The sequence below is a fragment of the Poecilia formosa genome, unplaced genomic scaffold (genome assembly GCF_000485575.1).
Source record: "Poecilia formosa unplaced genomic scaffold, Poecilia_formosa-5.1.2 Scaffold155, whole genome shotgun sequence".
Lineage (NCBI taxonomy): Eukaryota > Metazoa > Chordata > Actinopteri > Cyprinodontiformes > Poeciliidae > Poecilia > Poecilia formosa.
Window position 1 is genome coordinate 790,685 of NW_006800094.1, and position 20,202 is coordinate 810,886.

Below are 20,202 nucleotides of genomic sequence, written 5' to 3' on the forward strand. Positions count from 1 at the left end.
GATTAACTGCGGTATCCTTTCATTAAGCTTCCACAAAGAATCAGATAAATCAAAGTACCTTACTTGGGGTTAAGGTCTGGACTCTGTGGTGTCCAGTCCATGTGTGAAGATGATGTCTAATGCTCCCTGAACCACTGCGTGCTCTTATCTGCTCAGCCTGCCGTCCTCGTCGCTGTGGAACATCAGACCACATGACCTTCTTTCTTTGCTCGAGAGTCCAATCTTTATTCTTTCTCACAAAGTTTATTATTTATTTAACTTCATTTACCAATAGTTTCCTTAAAGCTACACAGCGGTTTGTTACAAACCCTTCAGTTTCCTTCACATGGTTTTGTAGAAATGCTCTTTCCTGCACACAAAGCCGTGAAATCTAGTGCTTCTTTAGTCATTTAATTTTACTACACGTTTAACCAATCGTTCAAGATTTTTTTCTGCATTACGTTTATGAAGATATCGGTTCCCCACTTTCCTCCAGTTTTTATGGATGTTTTGGATCAGTTCTTAGCCCAGTTTTATAGCATCGGGAATCTTTTTATTTGTGTTCTTTCGCGTGGTAAATTCCAATAATTTTGTCCCTCTGAAACAGATGAACATATTTTCCTCGACCACAGCATGTGCCTTCTGACTTGTTGTTTTAAGTAATAAGATTTAACTCGTTGCATCAGTGGAGGTTACATAACTTGTGACCAGCTGAAACATAATAATCCCTGTGGTTATTTTTTTACTTTTTTGGACAGGCGGTGTATTTAGCCTCCTTGATTTTCCTTCTTTTTTTCTTTTTTTTTTCCTTTACTTTTGGAAGTTTCAAATCACAAACAAACTTTGATATAAAATACAATCTTCAAATTTATATTTGACAGAGAATAATCTTAAAAAATAATAATTTATGTTAAACACTGCTAAGGATAACTGTAATGGCTTTAGTAAAATATAAATAAGTGAAGATGGGATATGAAACAAATATATAAATCTGTCATATGTCAGTATCGTATTTGTTCAGCAAAAAGTAGATACTCCATGTGTTGAATAATTGACTTTATAAAAATAATTAAGAGAATTTTTCCCACATTTGCATTAATCTGGATGAACTTCTGTTCTCCGATGATTTTTTTTTTTTTTTCAGAAGCGGGAGGCATTTTGCCAGCTGCTGCAGCTCATGAAGAACAAACATTCCAACCAGGATGAGCCTGATATGATTTCCATCTTTATAGGCACCTGGAATATGGGTCAGGAACATAAAAGCACGCGATATACATTTCCAAAGTGTGACGAGTTTTAATCCAACAGGCAGACTTGCTCTTTGCATTCAGGCTCGGTACCGTCACCTAAATCTGTGGCTTCCTGGGTGCTGTGCCGCGGCCTGGGGAAAACTCTGGACGAGATGACCGTCACCATCCCCCATGACCTTTACGTGTTCGGGTCGCAGGAGAACTCGGTGTGTGATCGGGAGTGGGTGGAGTCGCTCCGAGCCGTGCTGAAGGAGCAGACGGAGCTGGATTACAAACCGGTGAAGAAAATATTTATTTCCACCTCAAATCTCTTCAAATTAGGAAGTGACTAAAAAGAAAACAAAAATAGAAATGTCTGAGGAGAAGTTTGAAAAAAGCTGATTTAGGACTGGGCTCTCTTAGTTTAGTCTAAATGCAGAAATGATCACCGCAGGTTCCTTATCGTTGTTGCTTCTGCAGATCGCCGTGCAGACGCTGTGGAGCATAAAACTTGCTGTGTTGGTGAAACCTGAACATGAAAACAGGATCAGCCATGTGGGGATGTCCAGTGTTAAGACAGGAATCGCTAACACACTGGGTAACAATGACACGACTTTAACTGGTTATCAATATTATTCATTATTATGTCATCAGTTTGGAAACTCAAACTCTCAAAAAGTTTTAAAAACAAGGTATTAAGTTCATTTTCTGTTCGGTCTTCCATAACATTGTGTGCTTAATTTTTTTTTGTCCAGGCAACAAAGGAGCGGTCGGCGTGTCGTTCATGTTCAACGGGACGTCGTTTGGATTCGTCAACTGTCACCTGACGTCGGGCAATGAGAAGATTGCTAGGTACCAAGTATCATCTCTCTATTTTTAAAACACATTTTCACCACATGGATGATTCTGAAGGTTGAAAACCAGGATAGAAATGAAGAGTCTGATTATTATTTACCCCCCATGCGAAGGAGCTCCTCACCTTGCATCTGAGTCCCAGCCTTGCTACAGGAGGCTAATTTCAGCCATTTATATCTTTTTTTTTTTTTGAATAAAATATACTATTAGATCTGTACAATCGATGTTACTGAATATTAAAGAAAGACTTTGTCATAAATGATTAGGAATCATTTCTGACAAATTTGATATTTTATTTTGATTCTATAAGTTAACAATTGTTGGCTAAATCTATTTGGCTCCTTTAAAGATAATAATTAAGATATTTTAAGCTCATTAGCTGCTACTATTCATTCTGTCCAGTCAGTATCCTGATTTTCACAGTAATAAAAACACAATCAACCTCAGGCAGGATAATCCGTCCTATCATTATCATCACCATTACTGACACCCAGTGGACGTAAGTGGAATAGTTTTTCTGTTGGTTCTTCATCAGATAACTAATGGAAACAGTGAAGCAACCACAGGGTTTCAGGTTAGTTGATGAGAATTTGGGTTGAAACATGGAGTCAGGCTGAATGTGATGCCTTTCCATATCTCTTTGTTTTAATACTATTATTAGTACTCAATTGTATGGTCTTCAGTCTAAGTCATCAAATTGCTTCTTATATTAACTTAAAAATTATTTATTTAAAGTTAATAATTTAATTTGTGTAAAAGCCCTTTTTTCTCTCTTATTTTTCTGCTTTATCTCTTCTCAATGGTCATCCAACAACTGTTTGACCTTTTCCAGGAGGAACCAGAACTATCTGGACATCCTGCGGCTGCTGTCTTTGGGAGACAAACAGCTGAGCTCCTTTGACATCTCGCTGCGCTTTACACATTTGTTTTGGCTTGGCGACCTCAACTACAGACTGGATATGGACATTCAGGTGAGTTAAAACAAACTCCACTCGATCGATGGCGCGAAACATCGTTTCTGATCCATTTCTGTCCCCGTTGTTTGTGCGTTTCTTGCAGGAAATTTTAAATTACATTAACAGGAAGGAATTTGAGCCTCTGCTCAAAGTGGACCAGCTCAACCTGGAGAGAGAGAAGAATAAAGTGTTTTTACGCTTTGGTTAGTGTCACTCATCAGGCTTTTATTGTTTGCGCTGTTTCCAGGAGCTGAAATCTCACCGCAGTCAAAATGTTTCTGTCCTTAACAGAATTTCAGTGGCCTCGTAAATCAGCCTAAGCTATGACTCACATTTACCAAAAGCACCTGCCCATCCTTTTAAATAGTTCACTAAAACCACAGGTTTCCTTTTCAGTTAGAGCAAGCGAGAGAGAAACCAGAGGAAAAAGAGGGATAGGCTGTAAATACACTTGTTTTGAAGGTTAGCTGTTTTTAAAAGTATCCTCCGCCCAGAAATTTCAATCTTTTTGTTTAAAAGGTTTGAAAAAAATACTATTAAAAGTTAGAATATCTGATTACTTGTTGTAGCCTTTTGTAAAAAAAAAATCCAAAACAAAAAAAACAAAACAACTAAGGAATTATGTCTAATTATATTAAAAGGCTTTGTTTATTTATGAATCCTTTTTGGGCTTTTAAAATGCAGGAACTAAATGTTCTGCGTATTCCCGGTTCACACACACCACGCACAAATCATGTACCACGTAAGCACCTTTTTAGTCAGGAACTGGATGCAAGCTTTTTGCGCTAAAGTGAGATAGCGGCTTTAAAAACAACTGAATTTTCAGACTTTTAGGGATGTACAGTCAGAATAATACCAGTAGATCTACTAAAATGAAAAGCATCTGTTTTTTTACGTTTACAGAAAAATAATCCTTTTTCATTTTGTGTGCAGCCGAGGAAGAGATCTCGTTCCCCCCCACTTACCGTTACGAGCGAGGCTCCAGGGACACGTACGTGTGGCAGAAGCAGAAAGCTACGGGGGTGAGTTCAGGATTTAAAACATCACAGCCTCCCTCTGACCTGCACCGATCTACGTTTCCTCTTTCTGAGAGTCCGAAGGAGAAGTCAGCTTCTGTGTTGTTCTGTAGATGAGGACCAACGTGCCGTCGTGGTGCGACCGGATCCTCTGGAAGTCATATCCAGAAACGCACATTGTTTGCAACTCCTATGGTGAGACAGATAGAAGATGGTAAAATGGGTTCTGGGCTTGAAAATGCTTTTGGGTGCATTTTGAATGCTAACTGTGGCCGTTTTCCAGGCTGTACGGACGATATTGTGACCAGTGACCATTCCCCGGTGTTTGGTACATTTGAGGTTGGAGTGACATCTCAGTTTGTCTCCAAGAAAGGTAAATGCTTAAAATCACATCTGTCAGCAGAGCCAAGGGCTTGGATTTGAAATATTTACAGTACCTCGCAAAAGTATTTATACTTCTGGACTTTGACTGGGTCATTCTAGAGTGAGGTTAGGACTTTTGGTGAACTGCAAACAGGACTTGGTGCACGACTCATCAGATTTTTACAGTTTCTCTCACCTGAGTTGCTTAACACTTAATAATCATGCGACTCCGTTAAAGGAGTTGGTTGCTCCCAGTTTCATTTGGGTGGATCAAAGGGATGGAAACTGAATGCAAAGGCACGCCACACTTTTCAGATTGAAATTTGGAGCACATGCTAAAAACCAGGGAAGTTTTGCACTTCCTTGTTGTGGTTTATCATGTGATTCCAATAAAACACTTTAAAGTTTCTCATAACATGACAAAATGTTACGTTTAAGGACCATACATGTGCTTGCTAATTTCATGTCTGCCGTGGTTTCCCTACAGCCACCGCCTCTGCTCTCGTGGTTTTAATCTCACTCTTTCCACCCTTTCTCACCTCTTCTGCCCCCTTCTCTCGTCTCCATATCTGTCTTCCTCTGTAGGTCTGCCAAAGTCTTCGGAGCAGGCCTACATCGAGTTTGAGAGCATTGAGGCCATTGTGAAGACGGCAAGCCGGACTAAGTTCTTCATAGAGTTTTACTCCACCTGCCTGGAAGGTGAGTCAGAGGTTTCTGGATCCGCTCAGCGATTCTAAATCCTACGCTGGACTGCAGCTCAGACCCTTTTTTTGCACAAAAAAAAAAAAAAAAAATTTTTTATGAAAACTCACCATTGTTCTTTTTGCACCCCTATCCTGCCCTCCCCTTTTTCCCCTCCCTAAATTCAGACAGTCAGTATTCCTCTCAGCCAGCATCCGTTTATTAGCTGCATGCTCACCGTTGTCACATGTAAATGAATCGTCTCACTCCTCTTTCTCCCTCCCCACCTCGTTCCCCTCGTCCGCCCGCGCTCTGCTCCACGTTCCTCTGCATTTTTAGAGTTCAAGAAGAGCTACGAGAACGACAGCCAGAGCAGCGACAATGTGAACTTCCTGCGTGTGGGCTGGTCCAACAAGCAGCTCACCACGCTCAAACCGCTCCTGTCGGAAATCGAGTACCTGCAGGACCAACACCTGCTGCTGACCGTCAAATCGGTGGACGGATACGAGTCCTACGGTAGGAGCAGGACTCTGCGATGTTAAATGAGGAGGGGAGTGTGTCGCAGCCCTAATGACCGTCTGTGTGCGTTTGTTGGTAGGAGAGTGTGTGTTGGCCCTTAAGTCGATGATTGGCAGCACAGCCCAGCAGTTCCACACCTACTTGTCCCACCGAGGAGAAGAAACGGGAAACATCCGCGGGTCCATGAGGGTCAGGGTCCCAGCTGAACGGATGGGCACCAGGGAGCGACTGTATGGTAATGGGACAGTGTTTGGATCACAGGCAGATGTAGGCAGGGAGATCAAATATAAGCCAATAAAAATCTCTAATATTTCACCTTTTTGACCTCTAAAAGTTCATTTAGATTTACCAAAGACTTTGCTGTTTGTCAGGTTTAATTGGACCCTTTCGTTTCAGAGTGGATCAGCGTGGACCAAGACGAGACAAGCGGACCCAAAGGGAAATCCACCATGGTGTCCAGAGTGGGACACGAGTATGTGAAGTCAGTACAACCCAACCCGCCGTTTCCTCCCGCGCAGCGTCACTGCTTACCGATACCGAAACTAACACGGGCTAGCTCATAAAACCCACACAGACGTCTCTCTGATCCGGGAACGACCCGAGCAGAGAGTTTTCTATGCGAGGAAACCGACAGGAATTGTTGAGCTCAGTGACCAGGCTGCCGGTTATTAGCAATAGTAACCTGGAAACAACGTGTCCGTCCTGTTTTGAAGCATTTTGACAGGAAAGGAACAGCGTCACAAATAGAGACTGAACTGTGAAATGTTTACCACTCTGCAAATAAACCGTTTAGTCCTACAGATTTAATTGGGCTTACAGATGCCGTCAAAGTTGAGATGCATAATGATGGACTTAATGCCTCATGCATGCAAGGGTTGTGGACCCTTCAACAGTTGTGAAATAACCTGTACTCCTATCACCTGCTTTTTAATGTTAGTAGTTGGACATTCTTGTAATTTTTAAAGTAGATCTTTTAGTTGATAATTGCAGTTTTACACAACATAACATCCTGCAAGAATGAAGACAGTTTCTGTGCTGAGGAGTTTCAAACTGATTATCAGCCAATCAGAGCTGAGGATTTATGACAAGAGAGGAAACAAATCCAGGGAGTCAACAGCTCAATGACTGAAATTTAAACATTTGACTATATGTTTTTTTTAACAGAGTTATTTAGTTTGAAAAATGATGTGTAGAATATATTTTGATTTCTGAATGGCTTGGTCAGCAGCCTGAGGCCCCTTTTTTGGATCTGCATGCTGAATTGTTTTGACTGGTTTGTGGTGCAGACAGTCCGTGGTTCGTAAACAGCTGGGAGAGCTGGGGAAGGTCAACGAGGAGGGAGAAAAAAACTGCAAGGAGGAAAACGCCGCAAGGTACGAACTCACGAGAGACGCTCGTATTCATAACACAAAACCTAACCGAGCAGCAGATGAACCGTAAGGAGAGATTAAAATGTTGGATGTTTTTGATTCTGTCTGTGTTGTAAAGGTCCAAACAGGACACGCCAGACGGCGAGTCGTCGATCGGCAAAAACAGCTTCAACAACCCGGCCTACTACATCCTGGAGGGCGTTCCCCACCCGTCGGCTGCTGAGCTCCTCTCCTCTCCTACCTCTCCGACCGCCCCGCCCGTTAAAGCCCCGCCTCCCTCGGCCGGGGCTCGAACCAAACCTCCTCCTGCAGCCTCCGGACCCGCTCACTCCCGCAGAACTGTTGTGGCGGGTCACCCGGCCCGCGGAGTCAGTGAGGAGAGCTCCTCGGAGGACGACGGCGGCGGCGCCACCCTGGCCGGCGCTCAAGGCGGAGGCATCGGAGGAACAGTCGGGAGCACCCTGAATCGCCCGCCTCCCGACTTCCCCCCTCCTCCTCTCCCTAAGGGAGCCCTAGAGACGGCGGCGGCGGAGGCCCAGCTCAGCAAGCCTCGCTCGCTCTACCCGGACCTGGCCGAGGTCAGGATCCCGCCAGCCGGTCCCGCAGGGCCTCTGGTCATGGGGGACGGTTTCAGGCGAGGGGCGGCCGGGGCGTTGGACGATCAGTCATGCTCTGTGCTGCAGATGGCAAAGACTCTGAGCGAGAGCGAGTTTCCTGGACAACCGCCCCGCGCTCCCTCGGCGCCACCCCCGGTTCGAGCGCCAACCATTGGCATCCTAGATGCCTGCCGCACCTTCCCGCCCAGGAACCCCATCCCAGAGAGCATAGCAGAGGACATGCCAGAGGAGGTGAGACTAGTGTTTTCCAGCCTCTAACAGATTTGCCTCCAGGTTCTCGATGTATTTAGCTCCACCCATCTTCTCATCGGCTTGCCTGTCTCTGGCAAAGACAGGCATCCCCACAGCATGATGCTTCCACCACCCAGATCAGCTTCTTCTACATGTTTTGCTGTGTGCAGTCGTCTTTCAGCAATGGTTCTGTTTAGTTGGTTCATCACATAAAGCCCAACGAGATACGTGGATGTTTGTGGTTGTAACTTTCAGTACTTTTCAAGGAATTGTTAACTGGAGGTGGGCATTTGTCGTATCGTTTATCATTTATCGTGATAAATTTGTCATCATAAATTCACTAACGTTTAAAAATAAAACTGCCCCAACTGTCAGGATTGTTAGTTTTACTAATTCCCCCAATGCTTCTTCAATAATAGCATTAACAAATATGAATGTATTCGATAATATGATTAAATGCTGTGTGCAGTATAATGATGTAAATCTTACTTCTTGATGTGACTGGTGTCCTAGAGATGCGCATTTCAAATAAGAATGTTTTTCAAAAGCAGTGTTTGTGTGTCACTAATTCACATCCAGCCTTAAAAAAGAAGCAAGAAATAGTTGTTGTTGTCGTCGGATGTGATTCGCTGATGCTGCATTTCTCCTGTCCAGGCGCTGTGGGGCAGCAGCAGCTCATCTTTGTCTGTGGGAGAGTCGTCGGTGGGGGAGTGGCTGCAGAGACTGGGCCTGGAGAGATACGAGCAGGGGCTCCTGCACAACGGCTGGGACGATCTGGAGTTCCTCAGGTAGCCATCATCACAAACACACACCGCCTGGGTTTGTGTTGATGCTGTGGCGGACTGGAACGAAAGACCCCGGGCAGCAAGTGACCACGTAGTTTGCAGGAAAAGCCCCTTAAAGATATAAGCTCCACGTATTTTATCTTTTAATCTTCACATATTTTTTTACTGGTGACAGTTATAACAAAAATACATGACGCTTTCATGTCATAACTGCGAATGAATGATTTGAAAAGCGGAAAGCTATAAATGTCATATTAATGTTTGGCTTTTAATGATACATTTTGTGTATTTTAGGGGTGATTTAACCAAACGATGTGCAACTTTTGTCTTAAGATTTTAAAGCATGTGCAGTAATTTTGACGCTCAATGTTCAAACATCCACGTGCACCTCTACTGATATTTGGATAAATGTCTTTCAGCAGGTTTGCACTGGGACCTCAACTGGTTTGTAGACATCAGCAAACTTCTGGTTGAACATTTAGCTATTCTGATTACCAGAAGCAGTTGTGTTTATTTAAATCTCTGTTTTTAATCTTGAACATTCTGACTCAAACCCAGTGATGAATCGAAGCTGGTTGGGATGTTTATGCTCAAGGCTTTTATGAACTGGAAGCTGCTGAACCAACTGGCTCAAAATCAAAACCGTCGATGTGTTATGATCAAACGATACAAATGTTTATCTGTTTGGGGGTGAAAAAAATGCTAGATGAATGTTTGGAGAGGTAAAGATAAAGCTTTCAGACCTGCGTTACTTGTTAAGCATGGCGGTGGATTCATAATGCTCTGGGATTTTCACTTGCTCTGTCGCAAAACGTGTGGAAACAGGAAATGAAGCACCGCCTCCAAATTATTCAGCTTCTCATCTGAAACTTGGACACAGTCGTTTGTTCCAGAAGGACAACGATCAGAACTGGTTTTCAATTGGCTAAAGCAAAGTTTTAACTTTATTGGAAATTTATTGAACAAGGGGTCTGTTTGAGAAAACTAATTTAATTTAGTTCTACTGATTCTGTCAAATATCCAGCCGGAACCTCATTGACGGTTATGAAAACATGTTGTTTCCCTTTTACTTGTTTCATCCTAATTTTATTCACGTTGTTTTGTTTTTTTGTTTGTTTTTTTATATCTTATATGGATTAACCAAACACCACTACATATTGAAAATTGTGCACTCAGTCCTATGTTTTTGTGTGTAAGTGCCCCCAAAAAGGAGCAGCTTAAGATTTTCCACTCGTCATTTTCTCTGTTTCCAGTGACATCACTGAGGAGGACCTGGAGGAGGCCGGGGTGCTGGATCCCGCTCACAAGCAGATCCTGCTGGAGAGCCTCAGACAGCAGCAGCAGCAGAAATGAGCTGCTGCAGACTGGACTTTGACCCGTCCAAACCGGCGTGGGGCCACACCGGCTCCCACGCGGCCGGCTCTCAGCCAAACCGACCCGATCCGAGCTGGAACCTGCTAACTGATGCCAGTCAGTGCCTTCTGAGAGAAAATTGCACTCCATTTGTACTTTCGAGAACATTTGCTGACCCAACGTCCTCTTTCATTTGTACTGTATGAGTGGTGTTGTTGTTATAGACGTGGCCTTATTTAATCATTTCAGTCCTCGGAGCATCACTACCGAACCCCTCGCTGTAAATGCAATGTTTTGTTTTGTTGTTTTTTTTTTACAGAGTTACAAAGGTAAAACTGATGCGTGGGGAGGTGCAATCTGTGTTGTGACATCAGATCTGGCCTGCAGCTGCAAGATATTTAAAGCACATTTCTTTTTCTTTTTTTTTTGTTTGAGAACTGGATTCTTTATGAGGATTCGTTCAAATTGGGCACATTTGAGAATTTCAAAGCCTAATTTTTGGAAATCACAGTTGGATGAGCGTTTGAAGGTTCTGTGACGTGGACGAACGGCGTGCAGCGGCAGAAAGGAAGCTAGCTAGGTGAATTTTGATTGATCTGAGCTAACTTTTTCACATCAGATCATGTATATTGTAATGATGTCTGGGCTGCAGTTTATTTGGTTTGTGGCCGGTAGTGAGTGTCATTGCATGTATTTATATGTTTATTTTTTATTATAAAGGGAATTTCCAGCTAACCAAATTGATCCATTTAAAGCTGGAACTGTGTATTTTCACCTTGATGCAGCATTTTTGTCATACTGTTCTTGCACGACTGACGCCGTCATTTTGACAATACTGGAAAGAAGTTCCTTATGGCGTAAATGTTTTATTTACCCACAGGCGCTGATATGCAAGTTCTGAACAATCCCTGTAAAAGTGAGCAAGGCTATGCATTTCAAGTCATGAGTGCTGCACCGAGCTCTCATGAGACTGAATATTACATCTTTTATTTAAGCCTCAATTTTCTGAGCCTGCATTTGTGTCATTAGTGTTAGATTTTTATTTGTTTCATTTCATGTTTGAAATGCCACAGCGTTCAGGGAGTTGGTTAACACAGCCGAGTGTAATTACAGGAACAGATTTAATAAACCATCACCCTGCTGATTGTGTCGTCCTATGGTTAAGAGCTGGTTATATGGTTTCATTCTCACAATCTCAGATGTCTCTGTATTTTAGGGCCACATTTTGTACTCGTGGGAATTGTTCCCCTCGAACACATTGCACATACTTGTGCTCCCTAGTTTGCCCAGCAGGTGGTGCTGTTTCTCGCTGAAACGGCCTCTATAGACGCTAATCCTTGAAATAAGTTTTTACACGTTAGCCAGCGGTTTTCCTTTGACCTCTTTAGTTTTAAGTAACGCGCTACACTATTTTTATAGAATCACACTATGCTATTTATTAACAGCTTAGAGTGAAAGAATGTTTGAAGGAAAACTTTAAATGAGTCCTCAGATGTAGAAAGCAGTCATTCGTCTGTAAGAAAAGTTTCCCAGTTCGTTGTTCCCAGTGTTCTTCTTCCACATATTTCAAACAGCCAAACCACAAAGCAAAAATGTCATTTAAATGTGTCTAATCCTTTCAGTGTTCTCAGAGATGTGTTTCATGTTTGTGTGTGTGTGTTTGTGTGTGTGTGCGTGCGTGCGTGCGTGTGTGAAATGGAGACTTAACCGTGTTATTTTTTTCCTCGTACACTCCAGTTATATGTAGCCTTGTGTTTTGGTCGTATTAAGTTAATGTAAATTGTTCATCCCTGTTTTTGTTGTTTTTTTCCAATAAAACTCTAATAGTTTTCCTTTTTGTCACAGGGTTACTGTTTTTTTTTTTTGTTGTCTCCTTTTTGTCACAGGGTTACTGTTTTTTTTGTTGTTGTTGTCTCATCTGTTTGACAGTACGTGTTTTCAATTTCAGGAGATTCGGTCTAATACAATGTCGTAACACCTTATTTTGTCACAAACAAGAAACCAGATCATGAGATATGTCAGGTAGTGCCTTCATAATGTAGATTTATTAGAATATTCAGAGTAGTGCTGTAACTTCTCATTCGACAGAGCTTCACATGTTCCTGTGAGACAGATGCTCTGCAGTGGAAAAAAAAAAGGTGGGACAACTATCTAATATTTATATTACTATCTACAGAATTTACAGCCACTCAAAGATGTGTGAAAAATATTAATAAATACATGTTTGTTTGTTTTTTTTNTTTTTTTTCATTCTGAGGAATGCATGAAAAAGCCCAAAACTGAGGCATTAAGGGACAAAACGGGACATTTAATGAGGCTTTAGAACAAGTAATTCCGGTTTGGTCTGAAAAGTTGATTGAAGCAGGTGGAGGGAAGGGGAAGCAACCTCTTCAGTCTTAAGTAAGGGACCGATTGCATTGCTTTACCATCAGCAGAACAGATCAGTTATGCAGTCAGACCCATAAATTTGCAAGCTTAAACTACAAATTTGACTCAAAAACCCGCACCCTTTTGAGATTCACCAAAGTGGCAACTGTTTTCTGAGACGTCCGGACTCGATGCGCCGCACATGGACGGGGGAATGAGCTGATCTGGGGAGGCGTCTGGTCTGAACCCACCAGCTCTAATTGGATTTTGAAGCACCCCTGCTCCACTTGGCAAAGAGAGATTTGGGGCCATTTAAAAAAAATAAAAAAAGTCTGTATCTAGTTGTGCTTGAGGGTAAAGGTTTGCTTTGTTTCCTCAGCAAAGATGGGTGATGTTTGGATTTCTGCTTTTAGGTCGTACCTGACCTCCATACTTCATCAGAGCTGCTGCAGAGTGTGGGAATGTGAGTATGCAACAAAAACAGAGAAGATGCAAGGAGGCGTTCAGGAGACCGCTTGAACGCCTGCAGAGTTCAATGTCATTAAATAGAGAAAGTCTTGGGAATCTGTCCACACCCAGGTTGATTCTGTACAGCTTCATAACACGCCTTGACTACCAGACTTGGTATTCTCTGGCCTCCGACTAGAACTTGGTGGGCATCTTTTGTTTCTCCACTAAAAAGAAAAGAAAAAAGTTTGAAGCTCTTATCTGTTCCTGATTGGTCCTCGTCTTCTCCCCCTCTTTTTTTTTTTCTTTTTCTTTTATTTTTTTTACCTCAGAACAGATTTGTCTTGATGGCAGGATTGGGTTTTCTGTGGAAGGACGACAGGACTCCAGCGAAAGGCCCGGTCATACTGTCCGCCGGCTGCCAGGCCTTCAGAATCTCCTGAGTCTGAGCAGCCGGCTGGGCCACAGCCGGATTGGACGGCCCCAGGCTGGACCAGCTGGGGGGCTTCAGACCCTGGAGGACCGGGGAGCTGGAGGCGTTGGTGTAGCCGCTGTTGGTGGGGGCCGGGCTGGGGCTCAGGCTGGCGGGGCTCCCCAGGTTCCCGTTGGCCGAGCCGGGCAGGGAAGCGGTGCTGTCGGGTGTGGGGCTGCAGGTGGACTCCTTGGACTCGTCGTCATCTGACGAAGATCTTGTTTCTCCACCTTTCTTCCCCCCAGAGCTGCTGCTGCTGTTGCTGCCCGTGTTGCCACCAGAGCTGTTGGCCTTGGCATTGGCTGCCCGCTCCTGCTTGCGGAACTTGGCACGCCTGTTCTGGAACCACACCTGTAGACACAGACACACACACACACACACACACACACACACACACACAGGAACCTTTAGGAGGGACGGACGGAAGCAAGTGGACATGCAATAGCAGCCACCAAGTGAGGAGGAGGAGAGGCCAACCCTCCATCCGCACGCATTTATGCATAAAAAAATATTTATTAATATGAAACCAAGAAGATTAAGTTTTAGTGAGGTGCACAACTTTTGTTTAATTATCATAAAACTCCTCAATTTTAGTAATCATTTTTGCGTCTCACCTCCAATAATCATTAGAGGCCCCAATAACCCAACTATTTAAGGAACTTTCTGGAGGTGCACCATGCAGAAGAACACATAGAAAAGCCTGTTTCCCGCACCTGGACCCGGGCCTCGGTCAGATCTATTTTCAGCGCCAGCTCCTCTCGAGTGTAGATGTCCGGGTAGTGCGTCTCGGCGAAGACTCGCTCCAGCTCCTTTAGCTGGGAGCTGGTGAAGGTGGTCCGGATGCGCCGCTGCTTCCTCTTCTCGTTCAGTCCAGAAGGGTCCGAGAAGAACTTGTAGGGGACTGAAAGGGAGTAAGAATTGGTTCGGTTTTTTTTTGTTTTTTTTTAATGGAGCAAACACAATTTGCGTATGATCGGAATTTCAATGCGCGAAGGAAGACGGTGCGTAAAAAGGCAGGGTCGCTCTGAATCCGGATATTTTTAATTAATAAAAATTTAATTAAATATTCAAAAAGATATATTTTTTTCTATATTGAAAAATAATTTTCCTTTTTATTCGGGAAAATACTTACATTACTGCATATGTTTAGCATCTTGTTTTTTTTAATTCAGCAAATGTTCATTGAGATTTGAGAATTAACATACCGATTTATAAATATTTAAGAGGTTATAGTATTTAATGTAAAAATGCAACTGATATTCATTCAGATACAGTGCAAAATGCTGTAATTTTAGTTTATGCCTAATGCCTAAATTAGGCATATTATTAACAACAACAATATAATTGTTATTAACAATAATAATAAACAGTCCAAAACAGATTAAATAATATTCGTATTGCCTCGTTGTTCTTGCAAATCTCGTGCTGAGAACGGAATTGGTTATATTCAATTAAAATACAGTTATCATTTGTGTTATAGTTGAGAAAGTCCAGTTTATGAGTTCTTAAAAATAGCATTTATTTTTTTTTATTTTTTGACATTGTTCAAATCAAGTGAATATTTAAAATAGTTGCAGCTTTCTAACTTGTCCCTCTTGGCTGTAAAACAATAAGGCTTCAGAGCAGAGCAAAGCAGCCGTTTCCTACCGGAGGAGTACGGTGTGGGCTGGTGCTCCCGCAGGGCTCCCAGCGTGCAGCTGGCCGTGCTCAGCGGCGTGCAGCCCGGGTTGGAGAACGGCCCGCTCCGGATCGGGTTATACTGGAAGGAGCTGGCCTGGCTGCAGGAGCTGAAGTCCGCGTAGGCCGACGCTTCCATGGCCGCCATGCAGGAGTCGTAGGAGTTCAGGTAGGAGTAATCCATCTTATACATGGAGGAGAGCCGGTGCAGACACCGGTCCGCGGCTTTCACGCAGCTGCTGCTCGTTTCTCGGCGGTAACGGCGTGTCGGACTTGGGCTTTTCTATCCAGAATCTCCGAACTTTCCCTCCCTCAAACTCTTTTAGTTTGTATATCTCTGTGTGGAAGGGTTCCCTTAGGTAATCCAGATGTTTTCTTTGCTCTGTCTCTCTCTCTCTCTCCCTCTCTCTCCTCCTTCACTTCCTCTGTCTGTGCGTGTCTTCAGCTCTCGTCTCCTCTCCGCGCTGCGCTCCGTTTGACGGCGCGCTGCGGCTCGCGCGGTGCTTATAATAAACTCGGTAGGGCGCGAGACAATAGCGAAGCGGTGGTCTTGTTTCCATGACAATGCCACCAGTGAGTGAGCGTGGAAACGGACTGCCCCTCCACCTCCTCTTCCCCATCCCACCAAAGATCATTGCACCGCCCACGCGGTCCACGGCGTTAATTAAACCACCGTTCTACAAAAAACTGGTTTCCCCCCCACCCCCCGATCAAATCGCTTACAAAGCCCCTGCTTCCTTTACCGGACGTATCTAGCTAATTCTGCTGGAGTTAACTTTTCCAGCTCAGCCCAGATGTGACGAGAATTAACCATCATTCTCACGTTCCCATTAAATCGCGTTAATTTAGCGTGTAATAAATAACCAGTTCAGTTCAGTTTATCCGTGTAGCATAATCTCAATTCATTTTATAAAGACAAACAGGTTCGACTCATTTCTGGGAAATATATATTAAATCAACTCAATGTCATCTAACCATACGGTGAGATTTAAATTCAGTTAGATGTATCCCAATTCGATCCAAGTTATAATGGAATTTAGTCAAATTCAATTCAGTTCATTTACAATTTGTAGTAAATCATATAGCTGGAAGCCTAAGGACTGTTGCATCGAGACACTGATATATGAATATCTCCATGAGAATTTCATTAAAAAAATTAAAATTATGTTGCTAAAATGATCTTAGGAATTTAGAAAATGTTGTTTTTTTTTGACGTTTTAGACATCATAAACTATTCTTGAGGCCTTTTCTCCCATTTGTTGTCCATCGGGACAAACTTAGCATAAATATTAATTTTTTTTTTTTAATGTATACTTCGGTCATAATCGTTCCAGTTACAATCTTTTTTTTTTTTTTTTTTATTTAATATGACTATAATAATTATTTTCCCTATGCGCATAATTCCTTTAAGACAGCAAGGCCCCGTGATTCTCAAAAAGCTGGACAGTTCCTCTGCGTCTCCAACTGATGCGCAGGAGCAGCCGCAGCTCCTCCACCCGAGTCTTTATGTGAGGGAAAACGTCCAGATGTGACGGTGATTGGCGAGATTAAAAGCTCTGATTTGATTCCGATCACTTTTTACCGACATGTCACCAGAGTGCGCGTCAGTTTGATGTATCGGACCGGAGAGGTGTGTGTGTGTGGGGTGGGGGGGATTCAGCGGCTACGGAGACGAGCGAGCGCGGCGCGGCGCGACGCGACGCGTCGGGCTAACCATAAACGCATTGACGCTTCATAAATTGGTTTAAGTTTATTGTACGGTGTCATACAATGTGATAAGTCATATCCCACGCGGCCCCTCCGTGACACAGAGGCTCCGAAACCGGGAGGCATTGCGAGAGCGCAAAGCTTCTCAAACATGTACAGATGCTTTGTTTTTACTCTGCTGCTCCCTGCTTTATGTGTGCCCTTGGTGAAATTAACAGGCTTTTTATTATGGAGGGTAAATTTCACCGAATAATATGATCCACAAACCAAAATTACGTTGTGTTCGTACGGGAGGAATTAATTGAGTTTGGCCTGCGTGCCCGCGCGGAAAATGTCATAATAAAGGCTCAAAAGTGCGCACTCTTATCTCTGCTTGACCAGGGGCTGCATGATGATGCTCCTTAATGGCATTAACCCACCACTCTGTGTTCACTTTAGTAATAATAAGATCTGTTTACAGCAGTTGTTGCGTGGTTGGTGAGAGTCGGAGGATGAATGAAGCATGGGAGGCTCCCGGTACTCAGTCTATACTGCAGAGTGGAGCAAAAAAAAAAAAAAAAACTGAACAGAAAAGAGTCAACTTCTTGTACATAAAAATAAGTTTATATATTGTTATTTTTTACTAAGAGAAAAATCATAATCTAAAGTGAAAACTGTGTTGAGCCAAGATATAATCAAACTGAGCTGCTGCTAAGGACCTCCAGGCCAGCAGTGGGAGCTACAGGAGTGTTTGACATCTCACAGAGATAAGATGTCAAAACTTAAGAGTTTGCTAGTTACATAGGTGGAGAACAGACTACTTTTCAATTTGCTTCAGTGGTTTGTGGACAGCAAATTTAAAGCAAAAACATAATAAAAAGTAAAAAAAAACGTAAGTTTACTTTGAGTTTAGAAAACTGACAAATTACCAGTAGTAATCAAATAGAGAGATATATGTATAGGATTGCAATATTAATAACATGCAATTAATTATCTGATTAAGTTAACAATGTCTGCTCGTCATAAATGCGCTTGAGCAACATTTCATACACACAGTCTGCAACTTATTCAGTCAGTATTTTATATGTGTGATTGTAAACTTCGTTAAATTTTCCCCCTCCTTCAAAATACGACTGATTCTACTCTGAAGTTGTGCTTTGGATGTGACTGGCTAAACAAATGAATAATCCTGAAACTAATTTATTTGTTGCCATTTATTTAATAACATAAAGGGAATATTTGAAGGGGTGAAGCAAACAGCTTTAGTGATGCACTCAATTTATTTAAATCATTTCATTGTTGGCTATTAATCAAATTGTGGAATTTGAGGGTATCATATGCAGAAGACGCAAACGGTTAATCTTGGACACGTTGTGATGTACATTGGTGGTGCTTTGGTGGCTGGTTGGGTGACAAGTTACCTACAACTGTAACTGTTGTAGGTAACAGTGAAAAAAAAACTCAACTCTAGTTTGTCACCCAACTCTAGTTTGTCACCCAACTAGAGTTGTCCCCCCATTTGTCACCCAACTAGAGTTGGGTGACAAATGGGGGGCACCCAACTCTAGTTTTGCTTAAGGCCCCACAAAATCTTTGACCAGCCTTGGTTAAACATTTCCTGCACAAGGATAGAGTTTGCACCTTGCTTGGAAAAAAAAAAAAAAAGCAGACTCAGCTCTATTGTTTACATGAAATGCTCATGAAAGGTCTGCTTATACATTGCAAAGATAAACAATGATCTACTAAACTAAAACATCCAATTACAAATGTGCTGGTCTAAAAGTTAAATTGTTTCTAATGAATCTGAAGCTTGCCAAAAAATTGCATTTCATTATGTTCTTTTTTTTTTAACGTGATGCTGGAAGCGAAGTTGATAGGCAAACATGTTACCTAGACGTTTGAATTGTACTCGTTCCCACCTTTCCCAATTTCAGTTGAACATTGGAGTCAATGCCAATGGTTTCTGGACACAGACGTGGAGATGGATGGGAAATTAACTAATTTACATATGTTACCGGTGCAGTTTTTGGTGCTCACAGCGCAGCGTCGTCAGCGTGCATCTGGCATTGCGGTTGGTGGCCAGAGCCTAAACAACAGTGATCCTACAACAAAGCCTAGAGGGATGCCACACTCCTGTTTTGATTAAATGTATGAAATCTTACACTCGGAGAAAATTCGAAGCGCGTCAGTGTTGATATTAATATGTGATGCTCAACAGTTTGAAAAGCCCTCCTCATTTTAAGAAAGTTTCATATTCTTGATTTGATCCTGATGGGGGGGTCGGGGAGTGGGGGGTTATGTTATTTTTTAAGACGTCTAACTGCAGGCTTGGGGAAATCTGGGCTCTCTCTGGGATTATGTTGACTAATGCAGTCAGAGTTGTGTTAACAGAGTCATAATTCAAAAATGATTTAATCATTTCTGTTGTCTATGTCTGAGCAGAGAACACACTGTATGTATGTAACTGTATGTAAGTGAGCCAGCTAATAAGACTTTTTTTTTCTCTCTGGGGATGTAGCTGTGTAATGTAGGACACTGGATAAATAAATTAATTGTTTAAAAGAAAATAATAATAAAAAATGTTGAAATGCTAAGCAAATTTGAAAAAGCTACAAATAAAAAGTAAAATCAACGACAAAAACGTTTTTAAACCCCCCCCCCCCCCAAAAAAAAAAAAAAAAAAAAAAAGGGAAAAAAAAGCATACATAAGCAAGAGCGATAAGAATGGGAACTCAGTGCTGCTGTGGTGGTTGGTGGTGGGCTTAACTAGAATCGGGTCCAAAATTAAATTTTGCTTATATAACCTTTGGCCAGCTTTGTCTGCAGATTTACATTTCAGGATCCCTGCATTGCATTGCAGATTTATGAAGATGATTATGAGTGTAATTCCAACACATAATCATTGTAATTCAGAATTTAATCCCAGCCCCTTTTACTTTTAGAAAATAGATAAATAAAATATTTAGTGGAGCAGTACGAAGAGGCCGTTGGAAATCCTACAAACAGCTACTGATATGCACGCATTTCAACAAATGAGATTTCATTCTTCCATCCAGGCCCCCAGCCGTCTGTTGCGCTTCTCCGTCTCCGTCTGCAGGGTTCAGAGGTGAATTTACCGAGAAATTTAAACTGTTTCAAAGTTAGACTCGTCTCCACATCCCCCCTCCCCCCCCCCCAAAAAAGAGAGCATCCAGATCCAGGAGCGAATCAAGCTCTCCCGCTTTCAAGCATTTAAACTAATCCCTTCAAAAGGAGGAACCGGTCCCTTCCAGGCCACTAATCCGCCCCATAGTGCTCCACGCAGCGCAGTCAGGGGTGGGACGGGGGGGTGGGACCCTTCCTCCGCTGAGGTTTTAACTTTGGACTTTTACATTCATGGGGCCGATGGGACGGAAACAGTAACGGAGAGCTTTGGCATTCATTGCGTCTGAGTCAACACGGGGCGACACAATGGTCCCCTAGAGACTCCTGAGGGACCCTGAGAGAGGAACCCTGACTTTAGGGATTATAGCCCCGCTGGTCATTAGGGAAAACAGTGTGGAGGACGGAAACGTGCAGGTTGTCTCTAATAGATTCAGAGACCATATTATTAAAATGAC

General features: G+C 42.7%; 2 protein-coding genes across 4 annotated transcripts in view; one reads left to right on the forward strand and one right to left on the reverse strand.

Moving 5' to 3' along the window:
• The window catches only part of inppl1a (inositol polyphosphate phosphatase-like 1a), a 32,861-nt gene extending 21,070 nt beyond the window's left edge, over window positions 1-11,791 (forward strand). The window contains exons 11-27 of one of the 2 annotated variants that reach the window (XM_016677429.1): window positions 1,124-1,226; window positions 1,311-1,507; window positions 1,689-1,806; window positions 1,964-2,060; window positions 2,896-3,034; window positions 3,123-3,222; window positions 3,953-4,041; window positions 4,149-4,230; window positions 4,319-4,408; window positions 4,984-5,097; window positions 5,419-5,595; window positions 5,678-5,833; window positions 5,995-6,070; window positions 6,885-6,971; window positions 7,087-7,816; window positions 8,471-8,604; window positions 9,855-11,791. In XM_016677429.1, the coding sequence (XP_016532915.1) occupies window positions 1,124-1,226; window positions 1,311-1,507; window positions 1,689-1,806; window positions 1,964-2,060; window positions 2,896-3,034; window positions 3,123-3,222; window positions 3,953-4,041; window positions 4,149-4,230; window positions 4,319-4,408; window positions 4,984-5,097; window positions 5,419-5,595; window positions 5,678-5,833; window positions 5,995-6,070; window positions 6,885-6,971; window positions 7,087-7,816; window positions 8,471-8,604; window positions 9,855-9,954 (2,589 nt within the window). In that variant the 3' untranslated portion in view covers window positions 9,955-11,791. Of the gene's footprint in view, window positions 1-1,123; window positions 1,227-1,310; window positions 1,508-1,688; window positions 1,807-1,963; window positions 2,061-2,895; window positions 3,035-3,122; window positions 3,223-3,952; window positions 4,042-4,148; window positions 4,231-4,318; window positions 4,409-4,983; window positions 5,098-5,418; window positions 5,596-5,677; window positions 5,834-5,994; window positions 6,080-6,884; window positions 6,972-7,086; window positions 7,817-8,470; window positions 8,605-9,854 lie in introns of both variants that reach the window. The other variant, XM_007564125.2, reaches the window with a different exon arrangement.
• A 186-nt stretch (window positions 11,792-11,977) lies between these two features.
• On the reverse strand, window positions 11,978-18,030 carry phox2a (paired like homeobox 2A). Of its 2 annotated transcripts, XM_016677396.1 has the most exons (4): window positions 14,888-18,030; window positions 13,954-14,141; window positions 13,096-13,591; window positions 11,978-12,995 (listed from the first exon to the last, which is right to left on the reverse strand). In XM_016677396.1, exons 1-3 carry the CDS (start codon window positions 15,108-15,110, stop codon window positions 13,097-13,099), a joined length of 906 nt encoding a protein of 301 aa, XP_016532882.1. In that variant the 5' UTR covers window positions 15,111-18,030; the 3' UTR covers window positions 11,978-12,995; window position 13,096. The 2 variants fall into 2 exon arrangements, with proteins under 2 accessions (XP_016532882.1, XP_007564188.1); XM_007564126.2 differs by having other exon boundaries at window positions 11,978-13,591.
• Between the last annotated feature and the right edge of the window lie 2,172 nt (window positions 18,031-20,202).

Excerpts from the sequence above, each read along its gene's own strand:
- phox2a (XM_016677396.1), bottom strand. The coding sequence starts at position 15,110 with ATGTATAAGATGGATTACTCCTACCTGAACTCCTACGACTCCTGCATG. Across the intron at positions 14,142-14,887 it reads GCCCACACCGTACTCCTCCG|TCCCCTACAAGTTCTTCTCG; the intron begins GTAGGAAACGGC and ends ACTCCCTTTCAG. Across the intron at positions 13,592-13,953 it reads TGACCGAGGCCCGGGTCCAG|GTGTGGTTCCAGAACAGGCG; the intron begins GTGCGGGAAACA and ends CTGTGTCTACAG.